This window comes from Lynx canadensis, chromosome B1 (genome assembly GCF_007474595.2).
Source record: "Lynx canadensis isolate LIC74 chromosome B1, mLynCan4.pri.v2, whole genome shotgun sequence".
NCBI lineage: Eukaryota > Metazoa > Chordata > Mammalia > Carnivora > Felidae > Lynx > Lynx canadensis.
The window spans coordinates 133,070,293-133,097,580 of NC_044306.2; the positions used below are offsets into that span (position 1 = coordinate 133,070,293).

At 38.7% G+C, this 27,288-nt stretch overlaps 1 protein-coding gene across 3 annotated transcripts; it reads left to right on the forward strand.

Moving 5' to 3' along the window:
• Nucleotides 1-1,558: 1,558 nt before the first annotated feature.
• Nucleotides 1,559-26,952, forward strand: PPM1K (protein phosphatase, Mg2+/Mn2+ dependent 1K). Of its 3 annotated transcripts, none has more exons than XM_030313457.1 (8): nucleotides 1,559-1,735; nucleotides 3,482-3,497; nucleotides 8,205-8,723; nucleotides 10,076-10,176; nucleotides 17,885-18,050; nucleotides 18,203-18,347; nucleotides 20,297-20,431; nucleotides 23,190-26,952. In XM_030313457.1, the coding sequence occupies exons 3-8, from the start codon at nucleotides 8,284-8,286 to the stop codon at nucleotides 23,319-23,321; spliced, it is 1,119 nt and encodes a 372-aa protein (XP_030169317.1). In that variant the 5' UTR covers nucleotides 1,559-1,735; nucleotides 3,482-3,497; nucleotides 8,205-8,283; the 3' UTR covers nucleotides 23,322-26,952. The 3 variants fall into 3 exon arrangements, with proteins under 3 accessions (XP_030169317.1, XP_030169318.1, XP_030169316.1); XM_030313458.1 differs by lacking the exon at nucleotides 3,482-3,497 and having other exon boundaries at nucleotides 23,190-23,366; nucleotides 23,685-26,952; XM_030313456.1 differs by lacking the exon at nucleotides 3,482-3,497.
• The last annotated feature ends 336 nt before the right edge of the window (nucleotides 26,953-27,288 follow it).

The window sequence follows — 27,288 nt, forward strand, 5'->3', positions numbered from 1 at the left end:
TCCCTGCATGTTAATAATGTTCTCTTCTTTTATCTTTGTTGGATAGCATACCAAGTTGTGTTCAGATTGTGAAAATTCATAGAATTGTATACACAGCTTGGAATGTGTGTACTTTCTGTTAAAAAGTTAACAAAAGAAAGAAAATTCCAGGAAGCCCATGAAAAGTGAATTTCGGCCCAACATAATAATCCTCAATGTCATTACTAGAATTTGTGGGCCACCAATGAATCACTCTGTAAACAGAGTATTCAATGAACTGGATTCAGAACAATTGCCCAGGAGCAGGATACCTGATATGTCAAAACAAGCTAATAGTTTACCTTTGAAATCTCCGATCTCTCTGCTTTTCTCTACCTTCAGTGATATCACCATAGTGTAAGCCAGATGAATCTCATCTGAGACAGTCTCCTAAACAGTTTCCCCAATAGCCTATTCTGCTTGTTCTCTACACATTAAGGAAAGTGATGTAAAGTCTAAACTAGATCCTTTTACTTCCTGCTTAAAAGGCCTCAATAGAATCCCAGTAAATTGAAAATGTAATGACAACTCTAAGGTGCATGGTCTGGCCTGTGGCTATATCACCCAACTCATGTCATGCTGCTCTCCCCCTCCCTCTTCCTAGAGCCACACTGGCCTTCTTTCTGTTCTTCCAAAACGTCAAAATGTAGGACCTCACATCTTTGTGCTGCTCTCTTCTCTGCCCAGAACAATCATCACTTTTCAGATTCCTTGGTTGATTGATTTCCTTCTCACCCTTCAAGTCTCTGTTTAGATGGCTTCTTATAAAGTTCTCCTATAACAACCCTATCTAATATCAACCTCGTATTTATTCTCTATATCCACACTTTGTGTATTTCCGTCCTTGACGTGATTATTGTTTTATTTGCTTGTTTACCTGTTGTTGTTGTTGTTTTTCCTTTTCCTCATTAGACTGTAAATTCTGTGAAGGCAGAAATCATGTCTATTTGTGTCAGGATTGTAGCGCCAATGCCTAGCACAGTGCTTGGCAAACAAAAGGTCCTCCATAAACATGGAAATACTTGTCAAATGAATGAATCGACATTCCCAAGGGATCACAAGACGCCTGTTCAGTCATGAAGAACATTGCTCTGTGAGTTTTCCAAAGAATAGCAGTATAACCAGATGCCTTTCAAGCTTCCTTGCCCAGAAAAACTGTTGGCATTCGTTCTCGGTTTCCAGTTGTCACAACTACCGCTGCCTTGCCACAAGAGACACGCAGCCCTCCTCGACCAGCTGACGGACTTACCCCATCTCCGGATCCCACCCAACGCCCAGGCGCCCCCTCATTGGCCCGAGTGTCAAGGCCTTCGGGAGGGCGGGATGTCATTGCGAGCCCTACTGGCCCAAGTAGACGTCGCTCAACCGAGCGCTACTAAAAGTCAGCCAAACCAAATTGTAGTTGCGGAGAGGCTCGTTCCCATAGGAATCTATGATTGGTTGAAATCAAGGGCCGTGGCCGGCGAACCGCCTCTCCGAACGCGGATTGGCCAGAGCTTGCCGTCAGTCACGAGAACAGACTTCCCCCTCTCCATCTGGCTCCCTGCAGGAGAAAAATTCTCGAGATTTTCCAGCAGGAGGGCCAGTGGCTGTTCTAGCTGCTTGCTCCAGAAATCAGAAACATCGGGGAAGGCAATCTTATTTTCCTACCAGGAAAGCCCCTTCCCCGCCCTCCGTTAACTAATTAGAAAATTTCCAGGGACATTGCCATCGCGAGGTAAGAGCCTAGAGAGTGCACTTCATTTATTTCTAGCAGTTTATGATATTATTTATGGGCAGGGTCACATCCCACCGCTCCCGGTCCGTGGAATGGAGAGTAAACGAAGGGTTCGTCAGGGAGGGGAGGGGAAATGTAGATTTAAATCCCCCAGTCTGACAAGCAGTGTCTGGGTTCTCTGTGCACCACGTTCTTCCCTTTGGAGGTCATGAGTAGCATGTCCCGGCTGGGCCCACCCGGGCTTCACGGCGGACAGCAGGCGTTTCCTGCTGAGAAACCCGCGCTCGGCCTTGAACTTGACTGCAAGCTGCAGGCGCCACCCAAGCGAGTGGAGTGGGACAAGGTTGGGAGGAAGGAGAGACCATGGACTGGATGGTGGAAAGGGCGGAGGCTGCGCGTTCGCGTTTCCCTGTAGCTAAGCTCCTAGTCACCCTGCTCGAACCCCGGATTCTAGGATGCTGCAGGGGTCAGCCCCGCATCGTAGCAGCACATGCTGCCGGGGTGAGGGAGACGTGGAGACATCCAGGATCTGTGCGGGGCGAGGGTGATTGGGAGGCGGAGACCGGGCGGCGGAAGGTGCTGGGGTGAGCGCAACCATCTGCAAAGCTGCGCGGGCGGGAGGGTGTGCTTCCTGAGGTGTATCACACTGGCTACTGGAGAGCCCAGGATTCTGAACTGTCCAAGGGTGAGCGTTTCAGGAGACCAGAATAGAGCAGGATGTAGACAACTGGTTGCTGTCGATCTGAGGATGTGGGTTTTGCTTTGCCAGGAGAGGCCTTGTGGCTGGTGGTGTCTTTTTTAGCAGCCGCTTTATTGTAGATTAGAGATTTCATAGGAGGCGACAAAGACCAGACTCCGGTGAAAATAGACGGGGAATTTGGAGTCTCTAAAGCTCCACCGGCTTTTCTGAGCTTCAGACTGAAAATGAGCAGCAAGGCCTCTTCAGCCCTTTGCACCCATCCTCTTCCAGTGCGGAGGAGGAATGAGATTGTCGTCGGTTTCAGAAGGAGTGACTAAAGTGACAAATTATAATGACCTTGAAAAAAGAGTAGTGGTGTCGTGGTATTAGAGAAGAACAGATGCACCACTGAGTAATAAAACAGTTATAATTTTTGAGTAGTGAGTACTAATTTTTTTTCTTGCAACCTTAGTCACTTTCTTTTTTTTTTTTTAATTTTTTTTTCAACGTTTATTTATTTCTGGGACAGAGAGAGACAGAGCATGAACGGGGGAGGGGCAGAGAGAGAGGGAGACACAGAATCGGAAACAGGCTCCAGGCTCCGAGCCATCGGCCCAGAGCCTGACGCGGGGCTCGAACTCCTGGACCGCGAGATCGTGACCTGGCTGAAGTCGGACGCTTAACCGACTGCGCCACCCAGGCGCCCCCTTAGTCACTTTCTATTGACGATCAACACAGGCACCTCCCTTGACTGGAATCTTAAAGAAGAGGAAAGAAGAGAGGAGAGGTGCTGTTGATGTAGTATAGAATATAAAGGAAAATTCTTAAATGAAGTGTAAAGGTACAGGTTTGGAATGTGGTCTGTGAGTTGTATCCACATTAACTAAGATGTTTTAAAAGATATATGGAATTAGAACATTGAATACTTTTCACTACTCCCACGTTCTTTCCTCTATTCACACATCCAAACATGTTCACATCAAACCTAAGGGGAATCCTTTGGGGTTTTTTGTTGTTGTTGTTTCCCTCATGTAGACTATTACAGTTTCTTTTCCTTTCCCCTACAGAGTACTGATAAAGAAGGTATTGGAGTCCACATTTCCTGAAATACTTTCTGGAAGTTTCCATACCATTTGAATGTATTGGGTTGCAGTGGTTGTCTTTAAAAAAGTAGACAAAAGAAATATTGGCTTTGAGAATGCTAAAATTACCTTGTGTTTCATTTGTGGAAGTTACTGATGTAAAGATACCTGAATGCTGCTTTATAATGGACAAATATGAATACTTTCTAAAATATTTTTGATGGAGGGATAGATCTAAACACCTTTCTGTAAACTGAACCTTAGAAGACCTGAATAATTTTGTCATGTGCTTAAAGCTACAACCATAAATTGCCCTTTTGACTTGCTTTCAGCAGTCAACAGTTTAAACTGTTTAAACTGTTTAAACTCCCAAATGCACCCTCCTGCCAGAGATAGTGAATGCCTCTCTTTTTCCAAAAATAAATTTGGACAGCTTTGAGGTGTTTAAACCATCGAGGGATAATAAAATGGGAGTGAGATGAAAATGTACAATTGGCATAGCAATTTTATAGCTGTATATGTGGCTTTTCTTCACCACCTTTTATCTTTAAATCAAGTATGTACTTCAAAAGTTTACTACAAACCAAATGCATTTTTTTTTTTTCCTTCCTGATGCATTTCACCTGAGATTTCCTACTTTCAGGGTGTGGGTTTTCAGCAGTGTGCTCATGCAGAATCTCTGTCTACTCTCGTGGTCTCACGGTGAATTTCCAACTTAACCCTCTTTGCTGAGAATCCCTCCTGCTAGTGAGAATTGTTAAACCAAGTGCCAACATTTTTCACTGGGCAAAGAGTTCTATGTCAAGACTTAAAAAAAAATTTTTTTTTAATGTTTATTCAATGAGAGAGACAGAGTGTGAGCAGGGGAGGGGCAGTGAGAGAAGAAGACACAGAATCTGAAGCAGGCTCCAGGCTCTGAGCTGTCAGCACAGAGCCCAACGTGGGGTTCAAACCCATGAACTGGGAGATCATGACCTGAGCCAAAGTCGGATGCTTAACTGATTGAGCCACCCAGTCGCCCCCTATGTCAGGACTTTAAAGTATCAGATTAAGCCATTAAAGCATTAAAGAGGAAGATGGAGAAGTCTTGGTCACAAAAATCAATGTGAAAATGATGAAAACAGAAAACGTTTTTGGCATTTCTTTATTGACAATATGTAGACTATATTGGGTTTCTGTGTGTGTGCATACTCACACTCTTAAAAAAATTTATGTGATTAAAGTAAATCTGTGGGTCATGCATTTTTGTTTTGATTGGGAAATAAAAAGGAATTATGGCAAAGTTTGGTCTAGAAGGAAGATTATCCATTTTCTTTTTCCTTTTGGTATATGACTATCAATATACTTCAGGTTGCTGATATGTATAACCTGTTCTGTCACTAGAATTCCAATCAAGTTCTTTATTTTCTTGCTTAGCATAGTTTTTACATTTTAGTTTTGCTAGTAGAATATGATGTGTGGGTAATGTGTTCTTGTGCTCTTTAACTTTTGCTCTGACATTTTTGTCTTTAGATGGCTTTCAAGCAGAATTACTTCTGCCCTTTGACTCTTTTGGATGATCTTTACTTTCAAAGCTTGAATATGAATGTTAAAATGGTTTATAAAAATATAAGCTAGTCCTGACTTCTGACTGAGAGATTGACATAAAGGATTCCTGAATAACTTTTTTAGTTTGCAGAATGATAAATGCATGCGAATTTATAATTGCTGAGCTGACAAATAATAAAAATATCTCTTAGGTGTTTGTCAGTTCTCCATTCTTTTTGTTATGAAGAACATTGATGCCTTTTTTTTTTTTGCAGACTTTGGGTTTGTTTTTTTTTTTTTTTCACATCATAAATTATACTCTTTTGTCTGCTAGTCAAGGTGTAGTCATTTCCATGGGCATCTGGAGAACTGGGGGCAGCTAATGGCTGATTACTTTTTGAATTTCTGGAGGAAACTTTTCCTGATGTGCTGGTTTAATTCAAAGTTGTTATTTAGCTTGGGAACACAGGTCTTCTTTGAATTGTTTCCCAAGGAATATAGAAATTAAATGATTTAGTTCTATTGCATTGGAAATATGCAATGTCACCTGCTTGCATAAGTGGTGCTGACCTAGTTTTGTAAACCAGCTATATATCTGGTTCACATGTCATCTCTGCTAATAGTATTCCTTATAAAATAAATGTTTTCTTATGACTATTCTGCTTACTTTCTGAGATGATTGTGCAAAGAATAAATGAGGAAGGAGGCCAGGTTGATGATTGACTTTAGTCCATGCAGGCTTAAAGAAACTGCCCAACTTGCATTTTACTTCACTCTTAAGTGTTTCTAGTTGATATTTGTTTCCTGCTAAAATGCAGCTCTGTTTTATTTTTTGAGTTTTGGAGGAGAGAGAGAGAGAAGAAAGACAAGAGCAACCTAGAAAAGTAAAAAAATTTATTCAGTATTTGTTTCTAAATCTAGAACTCTTGTTTAAAGTAGGTGAACAACTACAAAATAGCCCAAGGCCGAATATGGCACGCATGATTTCAGATTGAAGCCAAAAGAATAGTACTTTGCTTATACAAAATAGACTCATTATATTGTGCACCTGGAACTAATATAATGTTGTGTTGTCAGTTATACCTCAGTTTGAAAAAAAGAAAAGAATAGTATTTCACTAATTTCTGGTGCACTCTTCAAATGTGAATGGTTTCTAATAAATTTTTATTAAAATTGTTATTTTAAAAGTTTATTTTTTAAAAGTTTTATTTTTTTCTATATGGTATAAAGCTGCTCTGTGACTTATCTCTATCAGTAATCAGTACTTAGTTCTCTAGCGTAGATTGTAATACAGCCTGAAATTTCTTCACAAGTCATTATCTTTATAAACACTTCTTTTTGGTAATATAATGTGTTGTTTCTCTTTGATACTTAATAACCAGAGATACTATGTCTATTCCACCCCTAATATTGTCATAAAAAAGTGACTTTTGGTCTTTTGTACTAAAAGATACTAACTAAAAGGCCAAGAAGGAATGGTCTCCTAAGTCTTTCATGATACATTAATTCTTTGGGAGGCCATCTTTATTCTAAATTCTGTGGAGGCAGGGCTCATATATTGTTCACTGGGCCCTGTTATCATGGGCGCTCTTTGGAAACTCATCCTTTCCTTCTATTGTTTTATTTAATGAAAGGAGTAATGGCTGTTCTGATACAGAGCTAGACTGATTTCCAAAAATGTATTTGAAAATGATTGTTTGAAATCTCTAATGCATTTACTTATGGGTTCACTCAAATTGGGCTTTGTGTGTGTGTTTTTGTTTGTGCTTTTGCTGAGATATAGTTTTTCAAGTTCACTTTTTATTGTGAAATAATTCAAACATACAACTGAGAATAATATAATACCTGTATACCCTGCACCAGCATTATAAAATCTTTTCAAGTTGGTTTCTAATACGTAAAGGAACAGAACAAAGTACTGTGGAGTTGAATTCTTACTTAGGACCTTATTTGTATGGAAAACTGCCAGAAACACTGCCCTTCCTTCAGGAGTGTAGGAATTCCCCCTGACAACACCCAGGGGAGGCCTTTGGATTCAACTTTGGGACAGAGTCCAGAAATGGGGTGCAGAGTAATAGTTTCAAAGAAACATAGTCTAGTGTCAGGTGCTGTCTCCTGCTGCAGCAGTCGGCAGGCGGTACTTGGAAGGGCTGGGCTGCTGGGCTTGTAGAGAGGAAACCTGCAGCTGTAGTGTAAATGCATAAATCAGTTGCTTTTAAGTCACAAACGTGGTTCCCTTCAGTCCCAGCGATCACACACATCAGAAATGGCTTATCCTGGAGCCTCTGGGAGTGTTTGCATGAACCATTCTACATTAACCATAGTAATAAAGTATGTGAAATTTAGTAAGTTGACAAATCTTCAAAGAAAATGGAATTTAGATCCTAAATTGTGTCTTTGCTAAAACTTGGGCATTCTGAGTACAGAGCTGTCATAACTATTCTATTAACCAGTTACTTTTCTTATTTCTTTCCCCCTTAAGAGACTTTGTTGTTGTTAACATTTGCCCCTACCTTTTCTTCAGAGCAATGGAGTTAATGAAGGAAGACTATTCACTCACACCCGTGTTCTATATTGTTGCTACTCAAAGTATGGGCCTGCTGGGTCAGCAGTTTACTGTCTTGAAATGCAGAATCTCAGGCTCCGCCCTGGACAGACTAAATCAGAATCTGCATTTTATTTACTTTTTTTTTAAGTTTATATATTTGTGTGCGGCTGTGCACAAGTGGGGGAGGGGCAGAGAGAGAGGGAGAAAGAGAGAATCCCGAGCAGGCTCCATGCGGTCAGTACAGAGCCCTATGTGGGGCTCAAACACCCAAAAAGGTGAGATCACAGCCGGAGCCAAAGTCAAGAGTCGGACTGGTAACTGACTGAGCCACCCAGGCACCCCCAGAACCTGCATTTGAACAAGTTCCCCAGGTGACTGTAGGTTAAAGTTTGAGAAACAGGTTCTATATGATATATATACATTGGCACATTTTAATAGAATTTAAACACTGTGAAAGGGGTAGGCAAATCAGTTCGTTTTTGATCTGCTATTCTTAGGAGCAGGCTGTTAGGTGCCATATTCTTTATGGCCTTACATGTTGGTAATATCCAATGATATATCAGTTATATATGAAATTACTGTTGGAGTCTGTGTCTCTCTATTGCATCTCTCTCTCTCTCTCTGTGTCCTCAGTCGCATCATTTTTCTTGAAGACATTCCATTATTGTTCTACCGACCTTTCCCTCATTCCCGAGTCCTCTGGAGTTGAGTTATGTCAACAGCTGCCTTAATTACTTTGGTCAGAAGTGGCGGGAACCACGTGAGGAGGAGAGTGCTGCTGAGCTCCCGCCTTCTGCAGGACGACCGGCGGGTGACGCCCACGTGCCACAGCTCCACTTCAGAGCCTAGGTGTTCGCGGTTTGACCCAGATGGCAGTGGGCGTCCAGCCACCTGGGACAATTTTGGGATCTGGGACAACCGCATTGATGAGCCGATTCTGCTGCCGCCCAGCATTAAGTATGGCAAGCCGATTCCCAAAATCAGCTTGGAAAATGTAGGCTGCGCCTCGCATATTGGCAGGCGGAAAGAGAACGAAGACCGGTTTGACAGCGCTCAGCTGACCGATGAGGTCCTGTACTTTGCCGTGTACGATGGACACGGAGGACCTGCCGCCGCTGATTTCTGTCACACCCACATGGAGAAATGCATCATGTACGTACAATGACTCAATTCTTCACTTTGCAGTTTGCTTTGTACTTCATGTTTAAACTTTAAGCTTTTGGCTGAAACATTCACTGTTAACCTAGTTATTTGAGTGGTTCCATTGTGTTGTTTTAAGAACAAACAGTAGCTTAAGCATGCCACTTATTACTGATGGTTGATGGCTATTACCATTTCGGCAGTGTATGTTTCTTTTTTTAAAGTTTATTTATTTTTGAGAGAGAGAGAGGCCCGAAGAGAGGGGGACAGGGGATCGGAGGCAGCCTCCACACTGACAGCAGAGAGCCCAATGGGGGGCTTGAACTCATGGACCGTGAGATCATGACCTGAGCTGAAGTCGGATGCTTAACTGACTGAGCCCCCCAGGTGCCCCTAGGCAATGTATGTTTTAACAACTCCTCTGGTGAGGCCATTGACCAGAATCAACAGCCCTTGATTTGTGATCATTTCAAGTGAGTTAGCATAAAGTACATGATCTCATGTGCCATGAGAAACACTTAACTCCTACCAGTGCATGGCATATAGTACTTCAATAAATGGTAATTATTCTTGCAAATGGTATGAATAGCTTTGAATATTTGTTAAGAATAGCTTTAAATGATTGGCATTAGTATGAGGAAAATGCATTTAACGAGGCTGTTTTGGAGGTCTTTAAATAGTTTATTTATTGCAGTTATTATTAATGTATTTTAGGGGATCACACTACTGCTTGAATTAAAAGGGGGAGAACTGGGGCGCCTGGGTGGCGCAGTCGGTTAAGCGTCCGACTTCAGCCAGGTCACGATCTCACGGTCCGTGAGTTCGAGCCCCGCGTCGGGCTCTGGGCTGATGGCTCGGAGCCTGGAGCCTGTTTCCGATTCTGTGTCTCCCTCTCTCTCTGCCCCTCCCCCGTTCATGCTCTGTCTCTCTCTGTCCCAAAAATAAATAAACGTTGAAAAAAAAAAGTTAAAAAAAAAAATAAAAGGGGGAGAACATGTGACTATTTCTTGTCTTCCTGTGTTTAGTTATTCATGCTGTTCATCAGTTGATTTATTCATATGTTGAACTCCGTGGCTTAATTTAATATGAAAGAACTCTTGACCTCTCAGGGTTGTGGATAGAGAGGATTAGATTAATCTTTTAAGGATTAAGACTTGGACTTATATTTTACCGTTCTTAAAGGCTTATGTCTGTACTTAGTTATTTCCTAATTTGATTTGTTAATCTGTGGATTTTAAGAGTCCATCTGAAAGGTGAACCATTAAGGTCCCTTATATGGAATAATAGCTAGCCAGCTAGCTAGAGGAAGAAGAGAAACCTATTAAAAAATGATTCTTTGGGACTCTTTTTTTCTCCCCACCAAGGGATTTGCTTCCTAAGGAGAAGAACTTGGAAACTGTGTTGACCTTGGCTTTTCTAGAAATAGATAAAGCCTTTGCAAGGCATGCCCACCTGTCTGCTGATGGTAAGTAAAACAATCACATTCTGTAGGGGCCTGGGGAATGTCTAGTACAGAGGAAACAACTTAAGCCCTTTAGGGGTGGGAATTTTAATGTAAATTTATTTGTAAGGATGCTTATGTTGAACGTGATTTTATATAAGGGATAAATTTAAATGCTGTTTGGAATCCAAGGTAATGTTAGCACCTCACTTTTAAATGAAGTATATTGGAGACATTTTCAAAAATTGAAGCTCTAAAATGGTTCTGATATTGAATTTAAATTTTAAAAAGATTTAAGATTTTTAAAATTTGCTCTTTTTATGGATAAAAGGTCCATACTATGAGAGGGTTTACTGTTTTTGTTTTTTTAGATGAATCTGATGAGCAAGTACTGAAATACATTATTGGGTAGTCTTGTTTAGCCAGGTAGAAGATAAGAAAAAATTACTAACTGGTCCTAAATAAGAAAAGACAATGGCTAATATGCACTACTTTCTTTAATTAGAAGAAAGATCTGTGTTCTCCCACTTTTTTATTTTAATGCTTATTCATTTTTTGAGAGAGAGAGAGAAACAGAACATGAGCAGGGAGGGGCAGAGAGAGAGGAGACACAGAATCTGAAGCAGGCTTCAGGTTCTGAGCTGTCAGCACAAAGCTGGACACAGGGCTCGAACTCACAAACTGCAAGACTATGACCTGAGCCAAAGTCAGATGCTTAGCCAACTGAGCCACCCAGGTGCCCCTCTCCCACTTCTGAAAAAGCCTGCTCTTGCAGCTTTGTGGTAAATAGTGATATTTTTGTTTTTATCTGTTAAACACAAGGGCATGTCAGCTCAATTTAAAGTTTGTGTGCTATCCTTAAATTTGGAAAGTAAAATGTTTCTGATTTTGACTAAATTTATCAAAAGCATTCAGAAAAATGTAGCTAGAGTTTTCTAGTTAGCTGGCCCTAAAATCTTTTGCTCATAAAGATAATCTTGAAAACTTCTGCAGTGATCATGTAAATGTACACATACAGACCTCATAACTGATTTGAAAGCGAATCATGCAATATTAATCAGTGTTTGGTTCATCTTTTTATTTAAAGGAAGTCAAAGCATCATAGAAATAACATTTCACAATTTTCAGTGAGAGAGCATAGGGATGGAAATTCTCCTCAAATTGCAGATAAGGCCAGTTGCAGAGTGAGGGCTGGGATTTTCCTGGCACCCACAGTGGCCTCTCTCATGGGCATGTTTATTGATAAAGCGTACAGAAGATGACTAGGATGGCTCTATTTGCCATCTTACGAGATTTTTCCTGCCCTTTTTTGAGAACCTTACCATCATCGTACTTCTTGGAAAAGCATTAGATTCCACTCTCTTTGTTCAGAGATTTATTTTCTCATTGGTAGATTGACTTGGCCCATTTGCTCTTCTTCATGCCTTTGGACTTTTTCCCTTCCAGCTGGCTCCTTACTTTTGAAAAGAGAGGTTGAGAGAAGGTACATTTTAGGTAGAAGATTTAGCTCTTGTCCCTGACGGATAACAACGTGTGAGAGAACATTAAAACAGTTATAGTTTTATCTTTATAACTCTGAATATTGGTGTGCCTTTGTTTCATCCATTACCAGGTTGGCTGTATCTCACACCACAATGTTTGCTGGCTGTAGTGCAAGTGGGTATCCTGAATGTTCTGTAAACAGGTAGCCTGCTGGGCAAGGTTTTCAGAGGCAGACAAGTTTATCCTGGGAATGTGGCCCACAGTCAAAACATTAACCCTTTATGGGTGCAGTCAGCCCTTCTATGAAGGATCTAATTGACAAAGATGCTTAAAACTGATAGATTCGGTGCAAAAGATGAGAGGAGCCCTCTCATTTATTAAATAATAAATATAATTAAAGAGCATTTTGAACTTAGGGAAAGAATTTGTTTAACTTGCCTACCTTAAAAGAAACTTTCTAAAGGTGCCTTACTCATAAACAGTTGTGCAAAGAAATTAATCATAAAAATATAATTCTGAATAAGAAATTTAAACTGTATTTATTTAACTGAGTTCATCCATCCTATGCTTTGAGTTAATGATCTCAGACCTTTCATAAGATATTTTAAAATTTACTTTTGTTTAATGGCCATTTACTTGTTTGCAAGTATAATGGGGCACAACAGAATGATACCTAGTGTGCTGCTAAAAGAAAGGGGTCTACTGTGACATTGTTGTTCTTAAATCTCGTTTTATATGTATTCCTATAGATCACTTGGTGTGTGTGTGTGTGTGTTTAAATAAGTATTTTGAAAACAACTTTGAGATTTATTCGTAGTAAGTTGTCAAGGTTTCAACCTTGCTAAAAATTGCCTTTTGATATTTGGGGCCCGTTTTATCAAATATGTTAAAACCACTGAAAGACAGAACGCTGTAAGTTGTTTAACTTTTCAATTTGTGTATTAGAAGAACATACCTCGTTTCAGATTTCAAAGTTATTCTTTAACTTTAAAACACTTTAGTTTTGGTTTTTAGTAAGAACTGAAGCGGTACCAGTATTATAAGAGTGGATAATATTCCTTTTAGCAAAGTTATATTAGGACCCAGGGCTAGTTAAATAAAATGGTGAAGTAAGTGCAGTTTGCCCCCTCCAGTTGCTTTTACCTTTTCTATCAGCATCAGTCCCATTTCCTGTCCTTGAACCCTTCCAGTGAGCAGCTTAAAGGTAGGGACCATGGCTTACTCATTTTGAATCTCCAGTGCTCAACAAACACACTGTACAGAATCTGGAAGGCACTCAATGATTATTTGGACTGAACTGATCTTCATGCCTGCTCTTTCTCACCAAAGTTATGTTTTAAAGTATTTTTTAATGTTTATTCTTTTTTTTTTTTTTTTTTTTTTTTGACAAAGACAGAGTGTGAGGGGAAGGGGCAGAGAGAGAGGGAGATACAGAATCACAAGCAGGCTCCAGTCTCTGACCTGTCAGCACAGAGCCCAATGCAGGTCTTGAAGTCACCAACCATGAGATCGTGACCTGAGCCCAAGTCAGATGCTTAAGCAACTGAGCCATTCAGGCACCCCACTCACCAAAGTTATTATAATTTATTCTTTGATTATCCTGGAGCCGATTTAACCAAATTATTAATATAACATATATGTTTTAATGAATTATCACTCCTGGGTGGATTTGAATTTTAAGTAGGGGGAGCCTGAAAAGAGACAGGTTAAAACCTAGGGATGAATCACTAATGGTGGAATTTGGGGGTATAAATGGGAGAAGTACCCCTCAATTGTACTATATTAGCGTTCTTGAGGGGAAGTAAAAGAAATAAAGTGAACGTAAAACATTTTCCTCTTTTCAAGATTTTGGTCCAAAGCTGTCACATCTGCATAAAGTGCTTCCAATTATCCCATTAGCATTTAAAATAGTTACTATTTCGGGGCGCCTGGGTGGCTCAGTCAGTTGGGCGGCTGACCTTGGCTCAGGTCATGATCTCGCAGTCTGTGAGTTCGAGCCCCGCATCGGGCTCTGTGCTGACAGCTCAGAACCTGGAGCCTGCTTCTGATTCTGTGTCTCCCTCTCTCTCTGCCCCTTCCCTGCTTGGTCTCTGTCTCTATCTCAAAAATAATAAGCATTAAAAAAATTAAAAAAAAAAGTTACTATTTCAGTTTAAAGTGGGGTGGTTTGAGGAGAATAAAATCAGAGTGCCACCTGTGAAGAAACTGCAAGAATCTTGACCTTACAAAGTTGCTGGCTCTTTTTATTGATTTGTTGTTGACACATTTTGAAATCACTCTTATTTATGAAGCTAATTTCATCATCGTCTTTAAATGTTTTATAATTCATGCCAGTTATATATATTATTACAATTAATGAAACCAGGCAGTAAATTCAAATGATATCCCATTACTCTACTGTTTATGAACAAACTATCACTTAAAACAAATGGGATGGTAGAAAACTAAGATTATATATTGTATGTCCTATAAACTCTTCCAAGGGTTTCTAGATTGCATAAGGTTTGAAAGCTGCAAAGCTCCCCAAGAGACAAATGAATCAGAAAGAGAAGTCTTGCTCTGATTTCAGAGTGTGAGATGTTGGTGATAGCATCATGAGTTCCACTGGAAACTTCCATGCTCTTCACATTATCTGATCTCTACAAAATAACCAGTGTTAGAAAGGCGGTTTTTTGACTACCCTTCTCACACTGAGGGCAGCCAAAAGGAAAAACAATAGGGACAATGTGGAAGAGATACTTACAGTGCTGTTACTGCTTCAGCTCATTACTTTGATTTTGGTGTTCGTGAGTCATACATGTCCAGAACACCCATGTTTAATAAATATTGAAAGTGTATTGGTTTATACAGATAATTGTTTACACAATAAAACAGTAATTGCCAGGGGGGTTATACTTTGAAAAGTACAGCTTTTACTCTTATGTTGCCATTCAAAATCTTGATCATTTTTCTTTTGATATATCGACCTGCAACACCGGGGAAAAGAGAGAGCTGCAGAAATACCCATTTTATGAATTACATGAACTTATAAATATGCATTAGCACTCAAGAGCCTCACTAGCCTATATTTAAACAATGAATTTTAATTAATCATTCTATTCCAAAACAATGCATCAAGCCTCATTAACAAATATGGTACTTCTTGTATCTTGGTATAGGAGGTGCTTTGATTCCTTCCTGATACAAATTTAAATCCCAGTTAATTTGGTGGTATACTGTAGTTCACATCCTCTCTAAATTGTCAGAATCAAATTATTCACTGCTATTCCCATGAATTTTCCTGTTAGTTATTGGGACCGTTCTGATATTAGCACAAAACAAATTGACAGGTTTTTTGTTTTGTTTTGTTTTTTTTCAACTCAGCAAAAGTACTGATTTACTTTTCAGGACTGTTGAAGTGTGTGTGTGTGTGTGCGTGTGTGTGTGTGTGTGTGTGTGTGTGTGTGAGAGAGAGAGAGAGAGAGAGAGAGAGAGAGAGAGAATGAGTATATAGATGTGTGACTGTGTTATACAACATATGTGTTTTGCATACATGTGTTTGTATATAGTTTTTCCTGCCTTGGGAAGCTGTAAAACTGAGAAGTTTTACTCTGATGAAAAAATAGACTCAACTACAAAATACCATCAATTTAGACAAACTGAGTCTTGGAATCGCTGATTTGGCATCTCCTGGAATATCATATAATTTGCTAGTGAAATTTCTACCAAAATAAAACCCTTGCCCTTATTTTGCAGCTCTTTCTCTGTCCTCCCCTGTGTTGCAGGTTTGTAATGTTTGAGCACAATTCCTGGGTGAATTTCCTATTTGCCTCTGTGCGTGTTATTTGTGGCAGAGAACTGTGCCCGGTCAGCAGCTCTAGACCTGGAGCCCGTGGACACTATATGCTGGGCTTCAGTGGAAAGAGAGATCTGCTTAATTTTGTCCCAGGTGAAGGAGTCCAGCGGTTCCTAGCCTGGACTACTGGAAGGTTCCCACATCCTCTCTGTCCCATTAGTTGAGATGACTTGCAGTAGGAAATGTCCAGTGAGTGTTAAGACCTTATTGACAGATGTCTTAGTTTCATAGTTCTGTTGTTAGGGCAAAAGTGAGACTTTTTACTTCCATGTTAAATGTTAAATTAAATAAATGCTTATTTAATATTTACTTCTTAGATGCTTAGCAAGCCAGAATCAACAGTCAGTTTTGAAAACTTTCCCATAAATCTGGGATTTTGGAACTGTAAAGATGGGATGGTAAAAACTCAAGCTCTTTTATTTGTGTGTGTGTGTGAGAGAGAGAGAGAGAGAGCAGTGGAGGGACGGAAAGAGAGGGGGACAGAGGATCTGAAGGTGGCTCCGTGCGGACAGCAGACAGCCCAATGTAGGGCTCGAACTCACGAGTTGTGAGATCATGACCTGAGCATGCTCAATCAACTGAGCCACCCAGGTGCCCTTAAAATCAAGCTCTTTTAAATTCCTAGGGGGCAGAGCCATGAATTACAGTAGAATCCTAAACAGCTAAACTTGGAAGTTTTTATTTATGAAATTTTAACTCTTTTGATGTAACTAATTAAAAACCACTTTTTAAAACAGCTGCTGCTGACCATTTAGACAAAGGAAAGGAATACTAAGTTCCCTGGACAGGTAGCATCTAAGTAAATGCCTGTGTTCTCTTCCTGGCTCTTCCCATCATTGGAAAAAAATCACAGTAGTGAAACTGTGAAGATTCCATCACATAATGTTTTGGGAAACTCAGAAGTTAACTTTTATAATGTAAACATCACTGATACTTATGCTAAGACATTTACGTTATACAGTGACAAATATGTAATATGTTTTAGCATTGCAGAGATATTACCTTGCACAACAGTTCCAAAATCAAAAGATAAATGGGAATATAGTGCAACTATAAATGCTATTTCTCGAGAAAGTAGATTGAGCATGGATATAAAAGATTAAGTAGGGTTTATTAATGTTTTTTCCATTTTACTTCTCTGATTAAAGCAGGCATTTTAATATACCAATTGGAATAAATATATATGTATATAAGTATATATATCCTTCCAAAATGCATTACTGATGAAATTTTTTAAATTGTCTTTTTGAAAAAAAAAATTGGTAAGATTGAGCCTTATTCAGTCAAATCAGTAGCACTTCATTTTTCCTAAACCTACTTTTGTAGAAGACATCTTTGGATGATCACCTGAGTATTTTATGTAGATGCTGTAAAGAATTAACCATGTTATTGGAGATAATACCTGCTTTAAATAAGTTGTCTTTTTCAGTTTCTTCCAGTATGCTTTACTTTTTAGCCCTTAATTTCACTTTTCCCTTATTCTCACTTTTGGCAAGGCTCAATGCACCTTCAAAATTTGTAACAAATGATAAAGAAAGTAGGGCAGACACTGTTCGAATAAATCAAAGAAAGATGCAAAAATGCAGTTTGGACTGGATGAAGGAAACAGTGACGACCTCAGGCCAAGTAACATTTAATTTTGATTTTGGTCAGGGAAAATTAAATGTGAACTCCAAGGAAGCAAATGGGAAGCTAGAATGAACTTCATTCTCCACCCTCCCATACTTTCCTAATATAATGATGGCTGTAACTTTGTTTCATGTGTGGGAAGGACAAAGATAAGTAGAAAAGAATGTGAACCTTTAACTGTTTTAGGATTTTTTTTGGTGAACATTTATAATATTAGAACCATTGTAAAAGGAAAGAATATAAAATACAGCACTTTAAGAGCAGATGGTATGCCCTTGGCATTCTTGCTTAGCTTATTAACCGGTAATACTTTCACAGGATAGGAGTAAGAAATGGAAGAGAAAATCTTCTGAGTGCATAGATTATAGAAAAGTCAGCTTGCCTGAATGGGCTCATACCTAAAAGTCATCCTGCTGTATTAACCAGTCTCATTAAAATACTTTTAATTCTGACAGCTGACGTAGACACAGGCTGTCATAATTATTATATGTTCAAGTCAGTTTTACTTTATATAGAGGCCATTTGGAGACAGTGATGCACTTTTTACCAAATTAGGTTAGCAACTTTTTCTGTTTGCATGGAGCCTTGTTACTGAATTAAATACTTCTTTCTCTGCATGCTCTTACTTACATAGTTCATTTGCATTTTATTTGCATACCTCTAGTTAAGTTAGAATGATACATTTCAGTGTTAGTTTAACATGCCTGTGTTTTATTTTGTAATAAAAATTCCATATCCAATCATTTGACTGTCACTGACTTACCCTCTTTTTAATACTGTTTGCAGCAACCCTTCTGACTTCTGGGACTACTGCAACGGTAGCCCTGTTGAGAGATGGTATTGAGCTGGTTGTAGCCAGTGTTGGGGACAGCAGGGCTATTTTGTGTAGAAAAGGAAAATCCATGAAGCTGACCATTGACCATACTCCAGAAAGAAAAGATGAAAAAGAAAGGTACCATCTCCACTGATCATTCTGTGAAGATCATGTTTATATAGTTAAAGATAGAAATGTAACCTCGAATTTTAAACTGATTTCATCTTAAGTTTAACCATGCCTTCGTTCCTGGGGTATCATGTCATAGCCTTTTTTTTTTCTTGGACCAGGATCAAGAAATGTGGTGGCTTTGTGGCTTGGAATAGTTTGGGACAGCCTCATGTGAATGGCAGACTTGCAATGACAAGGAGTCTTGGAGATTTGGATCTTAAAACCAGCGGTGTGATAGCAGAACCAGAAACAAAGAGGGTCAAGGTAACGAAGAACCTGCAAACATTTGATACGTATGCAAAGAATGGATGCAGGATTGTTCCCAGCTACAGGCTTTCTTAGAAAGAAAGAAAGCCATAGTCATGTGGCTGTTAATTGCAGCCACATGACTTTTTTTTTTTAACTTATTCATTTATTTTGAGAGAGAGAGAGAGAGCAAGTGTGTGTGGGGAGGAGGGGCAGAGAGAGAGGGAGAGAGAGAATCCCAAGCAGGCTCAGTGCTGTCAGCTCAGAACCCCAGCTAGGGCTCCATCTCACAAACCATGAGATCGTGACCTGAGCTGAAATCAAGAGTCAGACACTTAATCAACTGAGCCACCAGGTGCCCCCTGACCAACATGACTTGTTTTATTTTAATTTATTTTAATTTATTTATTTATTTTTAATTGTTTTAATGTTTATTTATTTATTTATTTATTTAATTTATTTTTAACATTTATTTATTTTTGAGACAGAGAGAGAGCATGAACAGGGGAGGGTCAGAGAAAGAGGGAGACACAGAATCTGAAACAGGCTCCAGGCTCTGAGCTGTCAGCATAGAGCCCTACGCGGGGCTGGAACCCATGGACCGTGAGATCATGACCTGAACCGAAGTCGGACGTTTAACTGACTGAGCCACCCAGGCGCCCCAATGTTTATTTATTTTTGAGAGAGAGAGAGAGAGAGAGACAGAGCATGAGCAGGGGAGGGGCAGAGAGACAGAGACACAGAATCTGAAGTAGGATTGTCATGCTGTCAGCACAGAACCCAATGTGGGGCCCGATCTCACGAACCGCCAGATCATGACCTGAGCCAAAGTCGGAGGCTTAACCGACTGAGCCACCAGGCACCACCCCCCCAACATGGCTTTTAAAAGGAGCAGTTTATGGAAGGATAGATGAACTTTTCAAATAAAATAAGATACTGGCCTACTGTACGATGAAGTGAGGTTTGGTTTTGCTTCACTCTGCAATGGAATTCACCTGGTAGAATGGCTCTACTGCCCTTCCTCCCCTACACGTGATCATCCAGTCACCACCACTTGGAATGTGACCCTCACTTCCCTTTTCCACCAAATGAAATAATCGCCCCACCTCTGTTTCTCTGACATCTTTTGTATGCTACTAATCAGTGCCTCCATTACACTACACTTCCCCTAACACACACCCAGTTGTGAGCTGACACTCCCCTCTCTGCATGTGCTAGTACCTAGCACAGTATAGTGTAGGCTCCCAATAATGGCAGAGAATGATTGTTAATTGAATGATTCCTTGTCTTCTAGTTAGTTCACTTGTATTCATTTTGTCAAACAGATACTTACATAGGGTTTACTCTGTGCCAGGCTCTGTTCAGGATAGCTACCACCACCCCATTTTACAGAGAAAACAACTCTAGAGCATGGGTGAATTTACCTGTGTTTGCCCGGCCAAAAAGTAGAGGCAGATTTCAAATCCAGGGAGCCTGGCTCCAGAGATAGTGCTCCCAACCATTACAATGTGCTGTCTCTCATCGTTTGGCTATCTAGCTTCTTCCTTTGTGGTGATACTAAGTAAACGTTAGGTTTGTCCCTGGTGGTTGATGCTAAATGTTGCTAATTTTGTCCAAATTATAGGCCTTCCATTTTCACTGTGAAGCTTTTTTTAAAAAATGTTTATTTTTTGGACAGAGAAAGAGCACGTGAGCAAGGGAGGGACAGAGAGAGAGGGAGACAGAGAGTCCCAAGCAGACTCTGCGCTGTTGGCGCAGAGCGTGATGCAGGGCGTGAACGGCCCCCCAGGCGTGAGATCATGACCTGCACCCAAACCAAGAGTCGGATGCTTAACCAGCTGAGCCATCCAGGCGCCCCTTCAATGTGAAGCTTTTAAACACAGATGACCACTCAGCAAACAAAAAAAATTTTGTGGATTTTGAAGGTTATTCAAAGACTGAGTCTATGCATTTGGTTCTGATTGCAGCTCCATCACGCTGATGACAGCTTCCTGGTCCTCACTACAGATGGAATTAACTTCATGGTGAACAGTCAAGAGATTTGTGACTTTGTCAATCAGTGCCATGATCCCAACGAAGCAGCCCATGCAGTGATTGAACAGGTGACACAGCAAAGCTTCTGCTAGAAAGTCCCAGTTGTGGGTGGTGGGGGAGAGGAGGAAAGAACAACCCAGATGCAGGTCTTGGTGCAGCCTGGAGGGGCTGCCACAGGCTTGAGATTTCTTTGAAATTTCGTGTTTTAGCCTGAGTATTACAATGAATGTTACACTTGACTCCATAATATTTCCAATTTAAATTTTTTTTTACAATTCTCCCAAATAGTTAAGTAAAACTAGTATGCCAAGGAATGTGCTATGTTTATTTTTTGGATTTGTACACATCTGGAAAAGATAGTAATAGCAGCAGTAAATTATAATAATAGTTAATAGTAATATCAGTATGTGTCAGACACTCTTCTGTTCATACATATTTAACTCATGCAATCTTCACAGCAACCTTCTGAGGCTAGAGCTAGTATTATCCCTTATCACAGATGAGGAAAACTGAGGCACAGAAGCTGAGAAGTTAAGTAACTTATTCAAGATCACAAAACCATCAAGTTGTGGAACTGGGCTTCAAACCCACCCAGTTAAGCTTCTGAATTCAACCATTGGACCAAGCTAAACTGTTCCAAATAAATATCCAGTATAAGAACACTATAGCATAGGCAACTTCTGGTTTTTAAAAATGGGTGTGTGAAAAAAAAAAAATTTAAAAAGGTATATGGATAGGTTATGTGTTAGTGTGTCAGAGCTAAAACTGGGAATATCCAGTATTACCCAATGAAGAAAATGCAAAATTTCCATGTGCTGTTTAATATTCTGTTTGGATCAATAGCTCTTTTAAGTTATAGCCATTGCTTAATCATTAGAGATATGCTTTAATTTAACAGCTATTTTTTACATTTCCCAATTCTTACATTTGCAACCAGGAAGGCATATTTAGCCCAAACTTTTATGTGCTAATATTTGTAATTAAGACATGAAACATTACTTAAAAATACCTTACTTTTATTTGCATGAAAATAGACGGGTGAGCATGAATTATTCTCTTGGTTACTATGTGTGTTCATGAGATTAAAGAAATGGGCCCAATTCCATGGATGATCACTTCTCTCCTAATTTCACCTACCTGTTTTGAGATACATGTGTTCTCATTCACATGGGTAGTGATATTTTAATGACTCTGTGGTATTCCACTATATTTGTGTGCCATAATTCATTTACTAGTTCCCCTAATCAGCAAATTTAGTTTATGTTCACTTTTCCATCTTATGGGGGGTGGGGGGGGAAGCACCGTATAAACCTTATTGTATCTCTGTGCATATCTGCTTCCTTCATGTATTATTTTCTCAGGTGAAGTTCTTAAAATCGCTAGGCAAAAAGAATACAATGTATTCTAAAGCTTTTTTTTTTTTTTAAGTTTATTTATTTATTTTGAGAGGGAGAGGGGCAGAGAAAGATGGAGACGGGGAGAGAAAGAACCCCAAGCAGACTCCACAGCAGTGCAGAGCCTGACTTGGGGCTCAAACCCACAAACCGTGAGATCATGACCTGAGTGGAAATCAAGAATCGAATGCTTAACCGACCAAGCCACCCTGGCGCTCCATCTAAAACTTTTACTAAGTTTGCCAAATTGCCCTCCAGAAATGATACTCCAATTTACACTTTTCTCTATCATGTTTATAAAGTTTGTTTCTCCAAATTCTTGTCATAGTTTTTTGCCAATTTGATAGGTAAAAAAATAAAATAAAATTTTAATGTTTTTGGTTTGCATCTTTTTTCTTTGTTAGTGAAACTAACCATTTGCACAGGTTTGTTAGCCATTGTATTTCTTGTCTGTGGATAGCTGTTTTCCATTCTTTTACAGACATGTTTGTCTTTTTCATGGTTATTCTAAAAACCTCCTATATGTTAAGTATATATATTTTTTGTCTTTCAATTTGTTTGTAAAACTTTTTTATATTTTGATGCTTTTTATATCAGATATTTTTAATCAACCCTTTCCTTCACAGTTTTGGCCTCAGGCTATGAATTCTTTTAAAATACATTTGCTGTTGAATATAATCCCAAGCACTTCTTACAATGCTGACTATGTCATTTCCTGTTTGAATTAGTCCCTAAAATTGATTTATAATTCTCCTACTGTAGGAAAATTTAGTTTATGCCACTTTTCCATTTTGTAGGGAGCATAATAAACTTTATTGTCATTATATCTTATACACATCCATTTCCTTAGGATATTAATTTTTAAGCTAAACTCCTAGAAGCAGAATTGCCAGGTAAAAGCTAACACTGAATTCTTACCTTGTATTAGTCCCTGTGCTTAATGTTTTATATTTTTCTTCAAGAGCTGTATATCTTGTACCTTAGTCCTTTTGGTATTTCTGTTGCTAAAATTGCTACAGTGGGATATAGTTAATATGGTTGTTTGGGGCAGGATCATCTGTTATTCTATGTGCAATCTAATAAACTGTGTGGACCTTGATACATGTTGAATGAATCATAAACCATTGTGAAGTATCTGGGTTAGTAACCGCATTTTTAAAAAATTTAACAGAGAGAGAGAAACAGCAGGGGAGGGGTAGAGAGATCCGAAGCAGGCTTTGCACTGACAGCATGGAGCCTGATGCAGGGCTTGAACTCACGAACTGTGAGAGCATGACCTGAGCCAAAGTCAGATGCGTAACCAACTGAGCCACCAGGCGCCCCAGTAACTGTATTTTGAATGAGTTTATAGCCTTCTAGAGGAACAATTATTTCTCTTTGTACAGACTCTGATTTCCTGTGTTTTTCTCTTCCTTCCTGCCAAACCTTGCAGGCAATACAGTTTGGTACTGAAGATAACAGTACTGCAGTAGTAGTGCCTTTTGGTGCCTGGGGGAAATACAAGAGCTCTAAAATCAACTTCTCATTCAGCAGAAGCTTTGCCTCCAGTGGACGATGGGCGTGACTGCTTGCTGGGACTTTGAATTTCTGTGAAACAGTTTTTCACTGAGTATGTCAAGAAACTTACTAAATCAAACAAGTCAGCTGTGCCTGGATGCCTCTGTGACTCACTAGATCAGTACACAAGTCAGTGTAAACTAAGTAACCATTTACATAGTAGTTTTTCATTAATAACTCATATTTATGTTCAACTGTACATACTCAGTATAAATATATGTGTAATTCAACTGTGGTGAATCTTTAAGTTGAGTGAGCAAATGAAAAGTGGTTCTGACGCACTTGCTGAATGTTAAATTTCTAATTTTTAAAACTCTTAGGCAGCTACGAGTTTCGTCTGATCATTTCTGTTCTTTCTTCATTTGAACAGATTCTTGCCTTCAAGTTCTTCAAAACTAGTAGATATTTTGACGGCTCTGCAATGTGTTAGCTGCAAGTGTTTATTTTCAATAGTTCTACCAAGGAGTAAGTGTGAAAACAGAGTTCTGTGTGACTATATTTTGTATTCTGGACCACTTACTGGTAAATTTCACAATGCAAAAGAAATTAATTCAGATAATATGGCGCTGCTAAATTGTATGCATATTTACAACAGTGCAGTTATGAATGTCAGCTGTGTCACTTGGTCTTCCCCCTTCCCCCCCAACCCCCTTCATTGCCTCTTTTTCTGTAGCTAAGAATGTTATATAGATACATAGACTACTTCTTTATATCAAAAGAGTATGCACAGGCCGAATCTTTTGGTCAAAGCCATACAAACTTAAATACTGATGGTATCCAGTATTTTGTATGAAGTTTCCATTTGTTATCTTTAACTCTGTGTTTTGTGTTTTATATGTAGTATGTTTATATCACCTTTTGTATAGAATAAGCAAGTTGGATAATTTGTCAGTAAAAATAATACCACATTGTCTGATAATAGGAGAGAGATAGCGTGAGGTATATGTCTCCTTTTTGCTTCTTTCTAAGATTCAAAGCAAAGAATAAATCTAAAACGTTAAAGCATTCTATATTTCAGCTTGCTAATGTAATTTAGGAATGTAAAACTCTACTTTATATCTGCATGTAAGTTTGCTGTTAAAATGTGAATCTCTACATGCGTGTTTGAAATTATATCTGCAGTTTATTTTGCAGACAATGTAAGTTTGTTATATGTGTGGGGGTATGTACATATGTAAATTTTGGAGTAATAGAGAATTAAAGGGAACAATCCTGCATAGCTCCTTCACCAGTGAGATTTAAATTATTAATATGTTTATCGCAAGGGCTCTTGACAGACGGAGGACAGCTTTATAGTGGAGAACAAATGGTTATTGGCAGGTGAAGAAATAGATTGAAAATGGCAGAGATATTTTATGGCAGGTAAATTATGCAGAAAACACAGAAGCAGACTAGCATGTTGAAGCTACATTGCTCTAGGTAATGTGCAAATAAAATAATAGGATGTGAGAAAAATGCTGAGTGTTAAGAATGGCGTGGAGTTTTGTTGTAGAAACCAACAACAAAAAAAGAAACCAAGAAGGTCAAGTTGATATAGTCTATTCCTTCCACTTTGGGTTTTCATGGTTGAGTTTTTTTTCTGTCTTTATGTTTTATTTAAAGGTTTGTTAGAAGGAAGAGGGCCCAATATAAATATTCACATCTTCTCACCTTTTTGGGAATGGAAGAAAATAAATCTTGAGTTTTCCTGCATATATTAATCAGGAATTTTCTTTTGATAAAAAAGGTGACAAAGAAATATTTGAATTTTTTTTTTTTATTTTCAAGGAAGCTTAGTGAAAAGTGAAGAACATTACAGGAAAGAAAACAGTCTTCTGTTCATTGTCTGGGAAGTGAGGAACCAAAAGTAGGCTAAGAAAGCTGGAAAACTTTCTTGTTCTTGCTGAGTTAGGTCCCGGAACCTAAATGTAGAAGCGTCATTTAGGAGTATGGAGAACTTATGAAGTAACAAGCAGACGAAAACTCTAAAGCACAAAATGACATTCTGAAAATGTAGGTTTCATTTCTGATTTGAATTCTTCACATTACTATTCCTCTCTTTTACTTTAAAAACTGAGAGTGGGAGTGATGTCGTCAAGCTCAGAAGTCACTGATTCACCGAGGTGGATTGCCAGGTTTACAAAGACAAATTTGTAGGGCTGTGTCAGCCTTGGTCTGGGGTGGGCTTTGCTCTGCTTTACCCAAAAAGCAGAAATCAGTCAACTTTTCTTAAGCATAAAAACATATTGGTGTTTGTTTTTCAAGCCACAAGGTTAAAGTATCATTTGTAGATTATTATAATCCACAAAAGATAATAAGCTTACATGTTTTCAGCTTCTAGGCCTATTACAAGGAATTATGCAAACAGTAGTGAAAAAAAAGAACTGTTCTAAATATAGTCTTCTGGTTATAACTGTGAATTTGCTATGTGGTTATTAACATGTGGGTATAGGTATAATGCAGATTATATTAATGTAATTAAATTTAAATCCATTGTAATTTATGTTTGCCTTTCATTTATGTGTAGTACATAAATCATCTTTATAAAACGTGTTGCCAAACTATTTGCCAACATTTATTTGGCAAAATATGCTTAAAATCATTGTGATTTTTCACAAGTATAAGTTCTTAAGTACCTTGTATATTCACAAGTAAATGCCGTCCTGCTCTCTATCAACTGTTCATTTGTTGCAGATTTTTGTGTTTCTGAAGTGCTTCAAAGTCTTATGCATTTTTTTCTGAAAAAAATTAGTTTTGAAGGGATCAGTTTAGAATCTCTATACTCTACGATGTGAACTTTTCTCAAGTTCCAAAATAAAAAAAAAATTACTTGCATTGAAGAATTATTAGCACATAATCTAAATAGAAATTATGTTTTCAAAGTGGAATTTGATTCTTTTTTGTCTAAGAATCCTGGCAGAGAATGATTAGGCCTATGTGAACTCCTCAATATCAGAAAGGACATTTAGTTTCCTTTCTAAGAAAGGAAGAGGATTTATTTCATGGTAATATGATAGTAAGAAAATGAGCCAAGGCAGGGTGAGGGGAAGGAATGGTTAAAGTTTAGCATCAAACAGTTAAATACAAACATGGGTTTGAATTTAGCATTTCAGTTGTTCACATACCCTTGTCTGTGGAAAGCGACATAAAATTTTGGTTGGATTACATTTTATTGTATTCATGAGATTCACTTATCTGGATGACCTCAGCAGAAATAAAATGTCATGTCTTTAGAAGCCAAATGTGATGACCTGCCTGTTGCTTTTGGCATCTGGAATGAGACTGACTGACTATGGCAGCTCCCACTGGTTGTTAGATGGTTGAAATGGTCCAGTGATGGTCAACTGAGTGTTCCGGGCTGTGAAACCATGAAATTCTACCATGGTTCTACCACTGGATGCCAGTACAAAATTTAGCAGCTTAATGTGTTCTGAATTAATTTAATTTCTGCTGAAGTGCTCTTGTGTACATCGTTTTATAATTTAACCAAAGTGCTGCTTGGGTGTACTTTGTGCTTTTCCCAGTGAGTTGATATGATTGCTGCTTTGACCATTCTTTTAAATGTATGTATTAGAGTAATTGTGAGCAGACTTAAATCATATATCTCAGTGTTCAAAACACCATTTTAATAAAGTATATCCATTAAGCCCTTTTTAAAATCCAAGTGTGTTTATTTGGAATCCAGACGTTCCAATATTTATTATGTGCTCCTGTGACACTGATATACAAGAGTCAATGAATGGTTGGAAATTTAGTAGACAAAATGAGGATGTTTGCAAAATTAACTTGAAGAATCTTTGAAAAAAGTGTATATATACATTTATCTGTTCAAATCTTTTTTATTTGATCTGAAACAAAATATGGCTTTTTTAGTTCCTTCTTCCAAAATATTTGTTGGTACATCAGAGGAAAATGGTCATGATCATTTTTTAATATTTTGCATGTGGTATATTTCACTGTAGCATTTCTTTGTATTAAAAAAATAGAAATAGGTG

What these genes read in the sequence shown, in the direction of transcription:
- PPM1K (XM_030313457.1), top strand. Translation starts at nt 8,284, where the DNA reads ATGTCAACAGCTGCCTTAATTACTTTGGTCAGAAGTGGCGGGAACCAC. An exon ending in CACATGGAGAAATGCATCAT is followed by an intron (nt 8,724 to 10,075) that starts GTACGTACAATG and finishes CTCCCCACCAAG; the next exon opens with GGATTTGCTTCCTAAGGAGA. An exon ending in TGCCCACCTGTCTGCTGATG is followed by an intron (nt 10,177 to 17,884) that starts GTAAGTAAAACA and finishes TACTGTTTGCAG; the next exon opens with CAACCCTTCTGACTTCTGGG.